Source organism: Dama dama, chromosome 22 (assembly GCF_033118175.1).
Source record: "Dama dama isolate Ldn47 chromosome 22, ASM3311817v1, whole genome shotgun sequence".
NCBI classification, from domain to species: Eukaryota; Metazoa; Chordata; class Mammalia; order Artiodactyla; family Cervidae; genus Dama; species Dama dama.
This window is the reverse complement of record NC_083702.1, coordinates 11692620-11710286: the sequence shown is the minus strand read 5'-3', so window position 1 is coordinate 11710286 and position 17667 is coordinate 11692620. Positions and strand designations below refer to the sequence as shown.

Sequence of the window (17667 nt, the reverse complement as noted above, 5' to 3'; positions counted from 1 at the left end):
CGCATCAGGACAGAGTGTGCCCTGACGGGTCCTTGTGTCAGAGGGGTTCACGGCTGCTTCCATGGCCCTGTGGGAAGAGGAGTGGCTGATCCAGGAGCTCCGGAAGAGGCTGGCCAAGCCAGGGGTCGAGGAAGGAAGGTGGCTTCTCACAGATCAAATTGTCAAACAGGGTCACAGCCCCTGCTGGTGAGTCTGGTAAACACATGGAACCTGGCTACGTTGGACCCACTTGGTCCAGGGTGGCACGTCCACCCACCTCCACCCTGGGGGCCCCGGGGCTGATGCCATGCTGGATGGTGCCTAATGAGCATCACATCAAAGACAAAGGGTCTCCTTGGGGTCAGAACTGCAGGCCCTTCACCCCGAGGCCATGAACTGGGCAGGGGGTTCATGGCCCCCTGTGAGTGCACACACGGAGCAAGTGGATGCAGTATCTCCAGCCTCACTCCACATCCTCTGCTCTCGTGGGTGATGGGAACCCACACCTGCTGGTTGTCATGGCGCCCTTGTGCAGCAGGTGCCTCGATGCATCACATCCTGTCTTCCAGTCTCTTCCTCTGGGGCCTCCTAAGAAAGGCAGAGGCCTGGTCGAGCAGGTTCTCCCTCGCTGTAAGCTTGGGACCCCCCCACAGTGACGATGGCGGTGAGTGTGCGAGGGGCAGGACCCCTGTCTGGAAGGGGTTGGCTCCTCTGGGTCCTTGACGGAGACGCGGAGCCCGTGTCTGCAGGGCACAGGCCATGTGTTGAGGAGAGCTCAGAGGCTGCTCTCCAGGCCGGGAGTGGGGGTGGGGTTCTGATGCCACGGGGACCAGATGGCGCCGGTGCGGGAGCAGCTGCCACGGAGGGGAAGGTGCAGACCAGCTGTCACCTACGCGGACCTGGAGGGCTCCTCTCGGGCCCAGCGGGTGGGTCACGGGCACCTGTACCTCGGTGATAAAATGCCACCCACCCGCCTCTCCTGCCTGCACAGCCATCAGTGACCTGTCACGATATGCCTTCCTGTAGTGCTCAGAAAAGTCCCAGAGCCCTTGAGGAACACAGCGCGCGGGGGTCCCATCAGTCAGGTGGCGTGAAGCTGGAAACTTCCATGTGTCACTGGTGTGATGATGGGAGGACGTAGACTTGGGAAACTGGCAGGAGTGGCAGTCCAGACAGGCAGGGGCTTTGAGGCACTTGAGCAAGTGCATTAGGTCTGCAGGGGCCAGAAAGCCAATTGAGATCACCTTAAGTGAAGTTACCTAAGGCGTGAGGCTGGAGAGCTCAGAGGTGGAGCTGGCATCACGTGTGGCTGGACACAGGAGCCCAGCGGTTGTCAGAGTCTGTCTCCAGGACGAAGTGTCTTTGGGATCTGAGGCTAAGCTGGGTCACGTGCTCATCTCTGAACTGGTCCTTGTCAGGGACATGGTCAGTGGTAAAGGTGAGAGGGCCAGCTGGGAGCAAAAGTAACTTTGAAGGGCAAACCTAGAAGGGTGAGCCCAAGTTGATTGTGGAAAGGAGGGGCACTGGGCGAGGCACCACGTGGTCATCTGGGTCCAGCCTGTTCTGAGGAGGGGGACGGGGCCCCAGGAGGCGACCAGCACCTTCCCTGGAAGAATCCCGTGCACATGATGCAGAGAAGAGAGTTATTGAAGGAGGCTTGCAAGTGATGTCCACGCCCCTGGCCTGGCTCTGGCCACCCTCTCCCGGCTGACTGACGTGGCCTCCAGATGCCAGGCTCTTTGTCCACAATGTCACCCCATTCTCGCAGCACCTCCTCATCCCACGGAGCCTGGCCAGTGGCCAGTCTCAAGGTCACAGGTCATCCCAGGGCCCGGACTGGGTTGGTCTCTTGGTGGACCTTGTAGGCTTCTCTGGGGAGGTGTCAGTGGGCAGACAGGGGAGAACCCACCAGGCCCGGGCCGTGTTGTGGGGACAGTCTTGGAGCTTTGTGTTGCCTTCAAGCCAGAGCCATGCAGAGGTGTCTATGCTGGATTCCTCTGGGTCCTGCCCAGGTTTTCTGTCCCTCTGTCCCCTCCTGGCCACACCCACTACACACAGCGCCATTTTCCAGACGCCAAATGCTACATAGTGAGTCACCCCGAACAAGTGGCTCTCTGCAGCGCACACTGTGCTGCTCCAGTTTTTGCAGGTCAGGAGTTCAGGAAGGGCTCCCTGGGCCATTCTGGCTTGGGGTCTTGTCGTGGGGTTGCAGTCAGATGACAGCTGGAGTCGCTGGGGGCTGGACAGGACTCCCCACCCCCACATAGGCTGGTGGGGCTTCCTGACAGCGTGGTGGCCCAGGGCTGGCATTTCAGATTTTCCACTTACCTTAGAAGTCGCCTCTGTGTCACCTCTGCTGAGAAAACAATCACAGAAGGCCAACTTATGTCAGGAAGGCGCATAGATCCTATTGCTCAATTTGGGGGACATCATGGGACCTGCTGTCGTGATTTAAAACCCTTACAGCTGTCGGCTCTCCTATTCAACAACCCCCATCACCAGACGGATTTGCGGTACCTGGATGTCACCTTGCTTTGGTCCAACCCCTTCATTTAAGAGTCTTACTTTTCTTTTGCATCTCAGGTGCAGAGATTTGAGTGAATTATACCCTTCAATTTGCTGTACATTTGTCAGCATTGATTCATGCAGCGGCTCTCATTCATTCATTCTCTTTTTCCTGTCCCCGTATCCTGTTCTCATTTCGTGCCTCACCTTCTGTAGACAACCATTCTATTCTATTCTATTTGTATGTGTGCTTATAAGTATATATTTTAACTGCCATGTGTTGCATAGCATATTTCTCCTTTTCTGCGTCCTCCTCTTCTCGCTGTGTTTCTGAGATCCCCAAGTGCTTAATGCGTGTTTTCCCCTTAAAATGAGGGGAGAGACATGTCCAGGGTCACACAGCTGACCTGGGCTGAGCTCGGACCAGAGCAGACCCAGGGTCAGACTCTGGTGTTTCCATGGGTCGCCTTCCTGGCTCCTGCAATGGTTTGAAATGAAATTTTTAAAAAGATACTTGTGAGTCTGGGGCCCAGATCGCATTGCCAGGGCTCCTGGGTCCCCCCCGCAGTGACCACTGTCCCTGTCCTCTCCTGCAGGTCCCAGCTATGGGAGCCCGCGCCCAGCTCACGCCAACATGAACGCCAATGCAGCTGCGGGGCTGGCGCCCGAGCACATCCCCACGCCGGGGGCCGCCCTGTCCTGGCAGGCCGCCATAGACGCGGCCCGGCAGGCCAAGCTGATGGGCAGCGCTGGCAACGCGACCATCTCCACGGTCAGCTCCACGCAGCGGAAGCGGCAGCAGTACGGGAAGCCCAAGAAGCAGGGCAGCACGACGGCCACCCGCCCGCCCCGCGCCCTGCTCTGCCTGACCCTGAAGAACCCCATCCGGAGGGCCTGCATCAGCATCGTCGAGTGGAAGTATCCTTTGGGTTTGGCCGTGTGGCCTGCGGCGGGTTGTTCTCAGACCCCTGGGTCGGTCACCGGGCGTGGTTGGAATGCAGAGTTCTAGGCCCTCCCCAGCCTTGAGTCAGCGCCTCTGGGGACGGGGCCTGGGAAGCTGCCTGTAGAGCCAGCTCCTCGGGGATTGCTCCGTACATAAAAGCAGTGTTTAAGGAAACAAGACTAAGGGGTTGTTTCTCTTCGCTTGACGGGCTGAGCTTGCTCAGGGCTCACTCAGTGAGGGTTGACATGTCACCTCCTCCTGATCTGTGGGCTGGCACAGCCGTGTGACCTCCCCGTGAGGTTGGAGGAGTCCATCAGCATTCCTTGTGGGGTTGGGACAAAGCGTAGGTGTCTGAGCTCTGCCCGGGCCTGGATGAACTCTCCAGATGCAGCTGGGTTGGGGACCACCAGCCTGGGGGATGAAACAGACCCCGTGTCTGCATAGAACCCGGTGGGCGCAGGCTGCAGAGGATGAGGCTTTGAAGGGCTGGGCTCTCATGGAGCAATCCCACCCAGGAATCATGGTGTTGGGGAGGTGGGAAGGCCCCTGAGGGTGAGTGCGTGTGCCCCCGACTTTCCCAGTGAGGACACGGAGCCTGCAGATTGGCACAGACAGGACTAGGACCCTGGACTCAGTGCCAGGCATTTTCCTAGGAAGAAGCCATCTGGGCAGGCCCGCCACGTCTCCTGGGGTTTAGGGCGGGTGTTAGGTTTCATTGACGACTTTCCATGGAAAGATTTACAAGTTTTGGGAGTGGATGAAAGGTATAAGGAGATGACTCGAGACAGAAGGACATTTCTGTTTAACAAGAAATGTTTGTTCTGTCAAAGCCTGAACCCCTGAAGTCCCAAATCACTTGAGAGGAGGTGGCCTAAGCCCGGCATAACTGCAGAGCTGGGCAGTGGGTCCCGGGGCCAAGGTGTCCGCTGCCTGGTTCAGAAGCTTGGATCTGTGGGTCCCCATCGGGCTGCTGTCAGCACTGCTTGGTCTGGGCTGTGAAGGGGCAGCCGGCCCATGTGTCCAGGGTGGGGCAGGGGGCCGGGAGGAGCTGAACTCGCTCTAACCACACCAGAGATTCAGATCCAGGTGCCCTGAACTCACATCTGCCCTCCCTCCCCCCATGAGTCCTGAGTTTAGGAGAAAGGCACTGGTGGGGGGTGGGGAGGATGGTTGGGGGAGGCCAGGAGGAGGCCAGCAGCTCAGCGGGGCCCCAGGGGGACTGGACCTGGGTCTGAACTCCCAGCTTACAGTGGGCATCTTCTCTCCACCATGCAACCTTGCTTACTGGCCTGAGTGGTTTCTGAGCTTTAACACAAGGTGATGAAAGGATAGCCTGAATTTGGAGGCTGGGGGCCGTCAGAGCAGGAGACACCTGGACTCAGCTGCCACCCACCTGTGGGGAGGGGACAGGTTGACATTTGAGGCCTGGCTCTTGTCCTGGTTGCCAGGGGGAGCCCCAGGACAGATGAGGGGGACCAAGATGCCCAGCCTGGGCTAAGTGGGGACAGGGCGAGAGGGAAGAGGCCATGTGGGAGGGGGCCTAAAAGAGCCAATTTCCTAAAAACACTTAGGGTGGGAGGTCCCTGGAGGTCCAGTGGTTAAGACCTCACCTTCCAACGCATGTGGTGCGGGTTCGATCCTTGGTCGGGGAACTAAGATCCCACATGCCTCCCAGCGAAAAAACAGAACCATAAAGTAGAAGCAATATGCAAAAAATTCAATAAAGACTTGAAAAATGGTCCACCAAAAAAGTTCCCACAAAACTTTAACAGCAACAATTGCTTGGGATGATTTCAGAGTGGATCAGTGTAGAAGACTCCTGACAAATTCAGACTTCGGAGCCAGACTTTCTGGTCCAACCCCATCCTACCCCAGCGAGGGTGACTCTGGGCAAGTTGACGCATCCCGTCACCTTCTGTTTCCTCATGTAGGAATGGGGTGACAAATTCCCACCACGCTGCGGTTTGAGCAGGGCGGTCAGAGCAGGGCCTGGGGGGCAAGCCTTTGGTCAGCATCAGCATCCAGCCTTCCTCCCACCAGCATCCCAACTCCCCACGCATCCCTGGCCAGCTCAAAGGCAGCACGGCCTGCTGGAAAAGATGAGTCAGGAGCTCTGGTTCAGACCTGACTCCGCTATTTGCCAGTTCGGCCCTGGGAGGCGCTGCTTTGTTTTCTGGGTCTGTCCAGTGGAGAGGCTGGGTGCCTGCTGCAGGTGTTCTCAATAGCAAGAAACTGACAGTGTTGAGGGGGCATGCTGGGTGAGCAGATGCCCAGCTCCACCCTCAGGGCCGAGGGGACCCACCCGTAGGCAGCACAGTGTCCAGGGGGCCCTGAACTGGAGGATCACCAATTCCTTCCAGGCCCCAGGCTGCCCTGAGAACTCAGATCCCGGGACGTCCATGGCAGAGGAGTGGACAGTGGACTCTGCAAGCAGGGGTCTGGGTTCTGGCCTGGCAGGTCAATGCCTGCTGTGGGTCTTGGGAGTTTCTCCCAAGGCTCCCTGGGCCTCAGGGGTTTGGACCAGGCGGTCTCCAAGGCCTTTGTCTGCTTCAGGACTTGTGAGCTCTGCAAGCCCAGGCTTCCCTGGAGATGGAGGCGGTCCCTCCCTCCACGAATGGCCGTCCTTTTTCATCCTCCTCTGGTGAGGTTCCATGGACTGGGCTGGAAACGTGGCTGTGTTGAGGAGGAGGGGAAATGGGGCTGGAAGAGCGTGAGCCGGGCCCTTCCTCTGAAGCACCCCCCACCCCCCACCCCATGGCCTTCCATCGAGGGTGTAGGGCAGAAGGTGTATGGTCACAGTTGCTCATTTTTGCATCTGCCTGATATTTTGATGCAGAGATCCGGGCACAGGGACCTCCTTAAGGGTTGGGGAGTGAGGCTTGGCTTATCCCCACACCCCCCACCCTCCAAACCCCAGCACAACCTGCAGCAAGTCAGGAGACCCTGGGATGCAGGCTGCCCCACCCCCACCCCGAAAGCAGGACCTCAGTAGATGGAAGAGACCCCTGCACCCAGCTGCCATCCCCCACCCGCACAGATCATGCTGCTCTGCTGCTGGGGTCCAGAGCCCCTAGCCACCTTCAGGCTCTCTGGAAGCTGTCAGAGAATAAGGAGGAAGGAAAAAAAAAAGACTCTGAACTTCAACTTAAAAGATTGAAAGTATTATCTCCAAATTTCGCTGAAGAGTCGAAGTCAAGTCTCTGCCTTGAGCCCCACAGGGTCTTCCTGTTTCAAGCCAAGCCTTGTCGGGCCCCCAGTGCAGTCGGGCGAGCCCACGGGCAGGGCAGCCCGGGAAAGGGTGGGCGGGGGCGAGTCCCGGCTGGAGCAGGCCCCAATTTTTAAAAGCAACCCTGTGCACACATGAGGGAAAATGAAGTCCAGTGCAATCTAAATAAATAAAAGAAGGGAAAAAAGTTTTAGAAATCTGTGTTTACTCTGGCACGCGACTGGCCTCCACTGCTTTTGACATATTAGGAAAAATTTTGGCGGGGCCCCATTAGAAGCACTTAAAAAGGCATATGTTTCTTTTCAGAACACAAGGGGCTTGGAATGTATTGTTTAAACAAAATTCTTATGAATCTTCATTAAAAAAAATATATATATATATATATATGTGTGTGTGTGTGTGTGTGTGTTTGTTTCACTGGTGCTTCCCGTGGCATTAATTCCTTAACTCCCTCTCCCCAGGCCATTTGAAATCATTATTTTACTGACTATTTTTGCCAATTGTGTGGCCTTAGCGATCTATATTCCCTTCCCAGAGGACGACTCCAACGCCACGAATTCCAACCTGGTAAGTGCACCGCCGTGTGCCCGCCTCTGCACAAGGGCAGTGGGGGCTAAGCTTGGACCATGCGGATGCAAGCCGGAACATGCTTGATGTTACAAAAGTCGACCGAGCTTGGATGTCAAGGTCTCTTTTTTCACATCAGCTGTCTTATCTCCGCCTGTTGTGAGAAAGACTGTTGCAGTCAGGCGATTGTGAGCAGGGTGCGTGCGAGTGTGAGTTCTGAGCAGTGGCCCGTGGGTGCTCTTTCCACCCGCATCCTGGAAGGGCAGGTGTCTGCTGGAGCGAGTGTGCCTTCTGGATCCTCTGTCGTGTTTGCTCCCAGGGCCGTCATTCCGCTGAGGGGTCTTTGCTCAGGTGATTCGTAGGCTTGGTGCTCGAGAAGTAATTTCTAGGAAGCTTGTAGGAAAGTTTGCTTTTGCAGCCAAGATGGACTATTTAGTTAAGAAGGTTTTATGTTCTTGGGAAAGGCGTCTTTCCCTCTGGATGGTCGGGAGGCCAGTGCTGGCAGTTTGGGGTTAGAATGTGTCCATGGAAAAAGCGTAGAGAGTGTTTACTCTGTGCTGAGCCTGAAGTCATCACAAAGCCGTCTGGGCACAGAGGGGGCTGTGGAATGCAGCTGGCCCGACCAGGCACCCCGCGATCCTGGGCCGCCCGCCGGCTGGGGGGAAGTCCTGCCTCTCCCCTCCCCTGTCAGGACTCCAGAGCTTCTCACGTGACCCCACAAAGTGTCTCCTGGGTCATTGGCAGCTTCCTGTAGTTAGCGACAGGGGACAGTTGGTGGTTGTTTCTGCAAGAAGCAGGAGAGTACCCGGGCCTCCTCCTCCTGTCGCCAGCCTCTCGGGATATCACGGGGTATCAATTCTTGTGCTTTTTAGTCTGACATTTTCTTAGGCCCCTGCAGGTAGTGTGTCTGATGCCTGTTTGGACTTCATGGCCTCTGCCTGGTTGTCTCAGGGAGCCTGGGCTGTGTGTGGGGTCAGGCTCCAGAGCTGGCTGGCGAGCTGAGCGATGACAGGGCAAGCAGAGCCTCGGCCCAAGTCCACGTGGCCTGCCGAGGTGTGACTTTGTGTCAGCAGGCAGGAACTCTTCGCTGTGGCAGAAGAAACACACCAGGGGTGTCCCACAGTCCCCTGGAAAGAGCAGGGCCTTCCTTGGTGCCACTTCTTCTCTGAATATCATTTCGTGTAACTGCCCCCACTGCCAACCGACCCATCCTCTGTGAAACCCTACAGCCTCTCAGTTAATCTGCAACTTAGAAAAAGACTCCGAGGCCTGTGTGGCAGCCAGTGATGCTTTGGGTCGACTCTGGGCCAAGGCTCAGAGGGGGTTGCTCTCATCTTAGGTCCCAGAGGTGGCCCCTCACCCAGAGTCCATGAGGGTGGGGGGTGTACAGGTGGGCGCTCTGGGTGGCTGAGTGCTGCTCGCACCTCCTCATGCTGCGCAAGAGGAGCAAGGGGTCCTAAGATGTCCTCCGGGCTGGAGCGGAGGGACCGTGGATTTAAGATCACTTCACCGGGTGGTGGACAAGCTCTGAAACTAAGCAGTGGTGATGGTCATACAACTGTATGTAAGTTGGACCCTCACAATGGGCAGACTTCCTGGTGTGTAAGTTACACCTCAGTTAAGCTGCTCTGAGTAAAGGGTGACCCTGCACAAGCTCATGCTAGTCGAGGCTGCACCACCGGTCCGTCTTCCATCTTCCCCCATGAGGGCTAGCCCACATGGTGGAGGGGAGGTGGTGGGGGGCAGCCAGGACTTGGGGAACCTTACACTAGGAATCGGGGCACACCAGAGAATGTGGGGGCTGAGAGGGGGTTCTGGTTGCTAAGGCAGTTGCTGCCTCTCTAAAGCTCCGGATTGGGCAGTGACCGTAAAATAGGGAAGTGTGCTTGGATGATGGAGCGTTTCCTCCAGCCTAAATACATATACAGAGACACACACACATATACACAGACACACACAGACATGTACAGAGACACACAGTCACACAGATACACATATACACAGATACACACAGTCACACATATATCAGACACAGACACACATACATGTACACAGACACACACATCACTTATATACACAGATATACTCACAGAAACATATACACAGAGACACACACACAGACACACAGACACACATGTACACACACAGTCACACATATACATCATATACACAGACAGGCACATATACACACAGCCACACTATACACAGATACTCACAGTCACACATATATACAGACACAGACACACATACATGTACACACACAGTCACACATATACACACATAGACACATACACAGATGCACACATACACAGAGAGACACACATACATGTACACAGACACACGCAGTCACACGTATACACAGACACACGTACATGTACACAGACACTCGGAGACACACACCTACACAGACACATTTTGAAAATTCCTCTCAGTGGGTGGGGGGGGTCAAGAGATGCCTTCAGCCGGGAGAAGGTGAGCTTTAACGGGATGAGGGGTGGTGACCGAGGAGCCTGTGGACAGAGCAGGAGGAGATGCAGCGGGCAGGTGTCAGGCAGGACTCCAGAGACACTTCCTGCTGGGGGAGGCGGGGAGGACTGAAGGAGCCCCAGGCCGGGCTCTGAGCACCTGTGGCAGGTGCAGGGGAAGGGTGGTGCAGGTGGACAGGAGGAGCGATGGGGCCACCAGGGAGGTTCCGCCTGAGAGTCGGAGGGAGATGGCAAGCGCCGAGTCTTCTAAGCTCGAGAAACAGAGATTTAAACCCATAGGAGACGGTGGGGGGTGGTTCACACTTACCTGGCTGGCAGCTCCAGGCCGACAGTGCGGAGAGCAGGCTGGGGCACCAGGCGGAGCAGGGGCTTTGGTCATGTCTGTAGCCTCTGGAACCCTGAAGCAGGGGTGCATGTGGCTCTTTATGGAGCTTTGAGGGCCAAAGCCGTCCCCTTGTCCTGCCAGAATGTGGCCCCCAAATCACTGACGGGCCCCTGAAAGGAAGCTGGACAACCTCCCGTGACTCTCATGGCTTTTTTAGAACAAGAAACTGCAGTCGCAGAGTTCTGCTCAGAGACAGAGGCAATACTGCACCTACAGCAGAGGACCTGGGACCTCAGAGCCTGTGGATCCCCTTGGGTGCGGCGGGGAGCAGCTACAGTGTGAGCCCATGGGACCCAGAGTCCATGGGTTTAACTCGCCCCCCTGGCGCCCCTGCTGCTGAGAGTCACCGGCTGCTCTTTGGGAAAAGCGACCCAAATGTTCGCCCTCCTGCAAGTGGGGCCCCGTCAGCTTGCCCTCTCCCCGTGGCTCTCTCTAGGGTCCAGACAGAAAGAGAAGACACATCAGCTGCCCAGAGGTGTGTCCTCTGTCGAGTCCAAGAATAACTCACTTAGCAAAGACCCTCACTGTCCAGAAGGAGGGGGTCCCCCTGACACCTGTGGGCCCATAGCCACCCTCCTGCTCTCTACTTCCTTCCTTCCTCCCGCCCGGTTCCTTCTCCCTGCAACCTGCTTGATACAACCCCTGTTTATCTCCCTAGCACTTTGCTTTTTTTCTCCTTCTGGGAGTTGAAAAGTGTTTCAGTATGGAATTTTTTTTTAATGGTCTTTTTCTCATTATTTAAGTAAAAGTCTGTTTGTTTTATGCTCCATCTAACATATGCCGTTGCACCCAAATCCGTCATCTTTGTTATCTTTTCCTGGTGCTAGTGAAGCAGAAGGAAACGTGAACTGGCCCATAACACGGCACTTCTTTCCACATTTTTCACGGCCTTGTTGCTGGCAGTGCGACCTGCCAGGCAGAGCATCCTGTAGAAATAGTATGTGAACCTCCCCCCACACCCTTGCTGGTGGCTGCTGCCCTGCAGGTAAATTGGACGAGGTCTCCTGAGCTCTATTGCTGGCAGGGTGGGCTCATCACGTGTGGAAAACTCCCAGCTCCCAACAGACCCTGAAGTCGGCTCAGACTTGGATTGGGTTGAAACATTAAGAGAATGTATTTGGCATCTGACCCTGTGCAGACAACAGAGCTGTGTTGGGTTTTCTGAAGCCAGAACCAGGTGGTTCCAGAGGGGCGAGGGGCAGAGGAGAGGCCAGAGGAGGAGACGTGGGGGCTGGGGCAGGCGGGATGGGCTCAGCAGAAGGGCCCAAGTGTCAGGGAGAAGGCGGGACTTTCCAGTTTCCCATTTATGCTGTGAGATGGGGCGGCCCTGGCTGGTTGTAAGGATGGTGAGTTCAGGCCTGGGGGCCATCAAGGTGCTGGCAGAGGCCGTGTGTGCTGGTCGGAGAGCTCACAGCCCGAGCCTGGAGCCCCTTTGTCTGGTTCTGGATGCAGGTCCCACAGGGCCCTTTGGGAGAGCTTTTGTGGGCGAGGAGACACACAGGCTCTTGGTTTCTGGAACCCTCACCCACGGAGGATATCTGGGCTGCCCACTCGCAGGTCTCATCACACAGGGAGAGAGGCAGAGAGGCCTCATGGCTAAAGAAGGGTCCCTGAGGGGCAGCCCCCCACCACAACTCACCCTGCAGGGACCATGTTTTTCCCTGCTGGTCAGCTCAGGAGCCAGATCTTGCCTGAGCCTGTGGGGTCCACTTCCAGACTGTGCTGGGCTGAGGACACCCCACGGCCTGTATTTAGGATGCATCAAGGTGTGTGTTTAGAAAGCAAGCAGAGATGTGGTCCTCCTACAGTGAGCTGGGCCTTCTTGCACCGTCAGGTCTGCTGAAGGGTGAGATGTTTCTATGGGGCCTGCGTGCATCGCAGCAGAGTCGGGGCCGGTGTGTGTGGTCCCCAGGCGTGGGAAACCCACGGACAGGTGATGGCAGGTGGCCCTCATCGCCGGTGCTGTCTGTGGGTACTCAAGGTGGGGGTATGGATGGGGTGGCTCAGAGCTCAGCCCGGCTCCTAACCAGGGCCTTGGGGAAACGTTTCACTGAGGCAACCCACCCCCGCCCCCCACCCCAGCCCTGCCCTGGGGTCTGCTGAGTTGGTCTGGGCAAGACCCGGTGCAGCTACATCCTATGAGCCATTCTGGAGCCAGGCCTGCAGCAGTGACTGGGGGAGAGAGGGACTGGACCGGGGTGACGGGTGGGGTGGGGGTGCTCCCCTCAGTCACTGAACCTTTCTGTTTGTGTGTCTTCCGGCAGGTGGGGCCGGGAGACCTGCTTAGTCATAACAATTCCCTTTTCCGAGTGACCAGCAGGCGCCAGTGCTCTGCAAACACTGCTTCTAATCCCCACTACAGTAAATGGTCACGTCTGTTTACTTGTTTACTTCAGGGTGGAGAATTCATCCCAGGAAGCTGCTCTGTCCCCAGTGCCTTGGGCAGGGACCAGCACCCGCCAGGCTCTTGATAAATATTTGTTGAGTGAGTGGACGGGGAGTGGACGGAGCCGGCCAGATGGCGTCCCTTTAGTTCAGAGAAGCGAAGTGACTGGTGAGGGGGGCCAAGTGTCACGTGGACTCACGTGTGGAGGTGGTGGCCCCTGTTCCCCTGAACGTGCATGACTGTGAGCGTAGGAAGGGGTGGGAAGAATCCTCCGAGACAAAGCACCCGTCCCCGCACCTCACCCCGCCCGTAGCAGAATTAACTAGTGTTTTAAAAAATCAACTTGGTTCTGTTGCAAAATAAAAATGGTAAATGCTGGGGTAAGCAGGGTTACACAGATGACTGTCGTAGGACGTGGTGTCTCTAACTCAATAGTAATGTCTTTGTTCCATGTGCTGACACCGAAGTGTTGTGTGGGTCAGGGTGATTTGGGCATCGCGGTGACCCTGTGAGGCCTCCTGTCGTCCTATTTCACAGATGAGGACACTGGCGTTCAGAGAAGGGACATGGTCTGCCCTGGAAATGCAGGCATCATGGCGTGGATGCGGGCGCGTGTCCTCAACCGTCAGGAGACAGCTACCTCGTGTGCTCATCAGGCGGGGGTTCCCTGGACCAGGCAGAGGGTGCCACCCCACCTCCCCATCACAAATGGTGCAGGTTTAGAAACACCTGCAGCATAGGAAGCTTGTCCTGAGGACTATGCCCTTGGGAGAGAGGCTGGGCCATGCAGGGAGGCCAGGGCACCCGGGCGGCTGCCGTGGGGACCAGGCGTCTCCAGTGGTGGGGAGTGCTCCCGGACAGAGCCCTGAGTGCGGAGACTCCTCCTGCCCTCAGTTTTCAGAGACGGGCACTGCCTGCTGCCTGCTTGCCAGTGGCTGAAGCTTTGAAGTCTAAGTGTGTGACACCCCTTGCCCCGTTTGTATCCACCTGCATTCATTTGGCTTAGCAGCAGCAGCAGCAGCATTCATTTGGGGGGAAAACGCTCCCTATATACACTCACACTCTGTATGATGGAAGCCCTTCCTGCACCAAGCTCCTTTAAATTTAAATGTATTTGAGGAAAGCCTTTCTTGAATATAAAATCCAAACCCCTGAATCCTTCAAAGGAAATTCTGAGCAGGTTGCGTCATTTCTTGGGACTGTGGTGCCCTTGGACGTGTCAAGGGTTGAGCCTGCTGTTAGGCCATCGGAGGGTGGGGGACTCTGGGTCCCTGCAGCTGGGGTCTTGAGTGGCCCCATGGGATTCCTAGGGACCCCGGCAGCTGCGGGCACCTGTCTGCTGGGCGCTGGCCCTCAATGTGGGCTGCCCACCCCGTGGGCTTGGTGCTGGGGCAGCAGGTCCTCACGGTGTGTGCGTGGGAGGAGCTCATTGTGATAAAGTACCTTCCTGTGATTTGTTGGTCTGATAACCTTGATCCTGGCTTCTTAGGAGTCTTTCTCCTAGTTGTCCCTGGGGGGCAGGGGCAGTGAGGGGCTGAACGTAGGCATCTGAGATTCTAAGATGATTAGCAAAGGCCCTGAAAGCAGTGATGTGTGTGAACTGGGGTAGAAAACCGATAGAAGAGGTTTTCCTGGAGAAACTGCTCTTGAGTGAAGCCTGAAGCCTGTGGGGAGTCGGCTAGACTGATGGTGGGAGGAGGAAGATTCTGAGTCAGAAGAGGAGACAGGACTCCACACAGAAGGTACCGCTTTGACATGTAAGCATGGGTTCCAGAGCCCAGTCTAGGACCATTCTTGGGGTGATGGGAATTCATTCACCAAAAATCCTTACTGGGTGCCTGCTGTATATGGCGCAGCCCCACTTAAGGCAGATGCCCTCACGAGGCATCATTTTAAGGGAGAGAGGTAACAGCACCTAATTAAAAAATGAATTATTCAATTGTAATTGACCTCTAAAATATTGACGTTTGGGTATGAGACTACGTTTGTTGTAAGTTAATATTTTACTTATGCTACTGAAAGAACAAAGCCCAAACTAATGATCGCTTACTGGCCTGGAAGGAAGGACTATATCACAAAATCTCTTAAATCGTGATTGAAAAAAAATGTTCTAGGGTTGATGGTGGGATTTTTAATCCTGCTGAAATTTAACCCCTAGATCATGGAACTTGAGGCTTGCAGCATCAGACGGATGAGGGGTGAGGAGGAAGGGACAGGTATGGCTGCTAGAAGGATAGTCACACCTGCCCTCAGGTACAAGGAGTGGAGTTCCCGGAAGTCAGAGCCGAGCAGAACTGAGCAGACCTCTCTGCCACTTTGTGGAAACTGTTCAGCAGGAAACTCAATTATATGCAAAACGTTTCTGCATTTTCAGGGTGCCTTACTATTGGAAAGATGCTATCTGATGTCATTTCTTACCTCTCAGGACAACTTGAAATCCACAGGTGTCAAAGTCATCTTTTTCTCCCTGTAGCCAGGCATTTTTAGTAAATGTTAATTTTTGTAACAAAAAAATTTCATTTTTATCCTTCTGTAATCAGGAGGATTACTGCCTGAATTTTTTTTAATGGGAGTGTGCATTACTTTATCAAACTCTGGGAGATAGTGGAGGAGAGGGAAGCCTGGTGTGCTGTAGTCCATAGGGTCAAAAAGAGTTGGACGTGACTGAATGAACGACAATAACATGCATTATTTTTTATTCTTTGGCCACAACATGCACTATGTGGGATCTAGTTCCCTGACCAGGTGTGGAACCCAGTCTTCGTGCATTGGGACCGCGGGTCTTAACCACTGGACCACCAGGGAAGTCCCTCCGAATAATTGTATTCTTTTCCTTTTCTCCAAGGTAGGCATCTTGAGTTGGGCCTTTTGGAGCAAAATAATAAAACTTTTTGTCTACTCTGGTGGCCTATGTTAGAGCTGTTTCATCTCAAATGTCTGTAATTCTGTAAATCGAGTCAGCTTCTCTCAAACGTGCAGGTGAATCTGTTGTCCACTGGCTCCTTGCAGATGGCACGTTCATTTGTGTGATGTGCATCTGACGTGAGGGTGTCTGACAGCATCTTCGGGCAAGCTTGGGGCGGGAAACCCAGATCTGGGCCCTGCAGACTTGGCTTTCTTGGTGTCTGGCCTCCACTGAGGTTCTGTGCTGTGAATGCTTCCCGGGAACGTTGCCTCTTTGTGGTGAGTGTTAGGTCATTGCCACTGGTTTGTTGCTGAGAAGACAGGAAGATGAGATGGTGGAGAGAAAAGTGGAAGGGGGCTCAGGGTTCCCAGAAGAAATGGGAAGGGAGCAGAACTGAGGAGAGAAACCACATCTCAGGACAGAAGAATCTAGGCGAAGTTGTGAAAGCACCATGGCTGGCCAGCAAGAGAAGAGAGGTAGATTACAGAGTGAAGGGAGACATCGACTGCCTTCCCAGGCTTTTTGGGGGCATCGGTGGGGCTTCCCTGGTGGCTCAGATGGTAAAGAATCTGCCCTCAATGTGGAAACCCTGGGTTGGGGTTTGCAGAATCAAAGAATCAAACCCTCAATGTTTGATTCCTGGGTCAGGAAGATCCCCTGGAGAAGAGAATGGCAACACACTCCAGTATTCTTGCCTGGGAAATCCCATGGACAGAGAAGCCTGGTGGGCTATGGTCCATGGGGTCACAGAGTCAAACATGACTGAGCGACTAACACTTTTGTTTTTTTTTCCACTTTGAGTAATTAAACAGGCAGCAGGCTTTCTCCCAGGTAAGTCATTGTGAAAAATTCACCCTAAACACCCAGGTTTCCATGCTCTCAATTCCCAGTCCTCAGATTACCGTGTCAGTCATGTGGGGTCCCCTTGGAAAGAAGGTGCCACAGTGCATGGGCACAGTTTGGAGGATGCTGGGGGAGGGGTACATTTGTGCAGCTTCTAGGGCTTTTTGTTGTCTGTATGTTCACATGCCTATGTACACTCATACACGCACTTACATGAAGCCTGTCAAATTTTTCAAAACTTTCCAGAGGAATTAGCATCATAAAATCATAAAGAAATCTCCGAAGGGCCTTTGGAGCCGAGACGGGAGGGAGGCAGCCCACATACATCACTCTGAAGGAAACCCATCACCTGCGCAGCCCCAGAGATCTCGGGGAAATCTCTTATGAAATGAACTGCCTGCTGCCTGACAGCCTCTGGGAAGCATCAGCTCTGCCGTCGTCCTAAAATATTGCATTGAGAGGACCTGCCATGGAGACGCTGATCCCACTTATGGGCATTGGGACGCGAGTGTCATCTAGCCTCCGCTTTTGTATCAGCCCCGCCATTCCCGTGGGCGTGTTTATCCAGACTCTCCACGGCCAGGCCAGGGCTCTGCTTTTCAGGGATGTATTCCAGTCCCTGTGTTCTGAGTCACGTCTCCCTTTAATCAGACTAACAATGGGCACCACTGTTGCAATTCTGGAACAGGTGTCCCGTCCCAGGGACCCAGATCTTGACCACGACTCTACAGCTCTGCCGTGTCTAGCTCTTGTGTGCAAACAGTGAAGCAGGTTCAGAGGCAAGGTGACCAAGCCAGGGCCACCCGGGGGAGGATGCTGTGAAGTGAGGGTGTGAGGCACGCTCCGTGTGACTCTGAGTGCTTGTTCTCTCCAGTGTGCGAAGGGTTTGAGACCACCTCCCCCCAGATGTGTTCCCAAAGGGGCCTGAAAGGGGAGAGGGTGTGTGTCTGAGCCCAGCAGTGACTCTCCCCGCCCTTGGTCGTGGGGCAGCTATGTCCATGGGGCTCAGAACTTGGCCCCCATCTGGACCAACACTGAAGGTGTTGTTCTTGGCCTCTCCAGGGGAGATGCCACAGAACACTTGCTTTCCTGGGGTCCTCTGGGCAGTGGTGATTCAAGTCTGGAAGGGTGTGGTCTTGGCATCCACCTGAGCAGCGGCAGAAATCTTGCCAATGATGTTTGGGGCTTGTGTGGAATAAACTCAGAAACTGATGGGTTTGCTGGATGTTCGAGCGTCTGAGGCTGAGGAGGAAAGGGTGGCTCTGGGCTGTGCGGGACCGTGTGCTTTGTTCTCCGGACCCCACAGAAGCACTCAGAGGGATGCTCATGTTCAGACACCTGTGGGCTGGGGGAGCATCCATCCCAGGCTCTAGAGGGCCAGGAGAGAGGAGACAACCCTGGTGAACACACAGAATGTCACAGTCCTTTCTCCTGGACTCGCT

The 17667-nt window shown here is 55.1% G+C and overlaps 1 protein-coding gene across 6 annotated transcripts in view; it reads left to right on the top strand.

The window, feature by feature from the left end:
- The window catches only part of CACNA1C (calcium voltage-gated channel subunit alpha1 C), a 379681-nt gene that overhangs the window by 40929 nt on the left and 321085 nt on the right, over positions 1–17667 (top strand). For all 6 annotated transcript variants that reach the window (XM_061124633.1, XM_061124631.1, XM_061124634.1 and 3 more), the window contains exons 2-3: positions 3081–3402; positions 7115–7220. In XM_061124633.1, coding sequence (XP_060980616.1) covers positions 3081–3402; positions 7115–7220 — 428 coding nt within the window. The remainder of the gene's footprint in view (positions 1–3080; positions 3403–7114; positions 7221–17667) is intronic.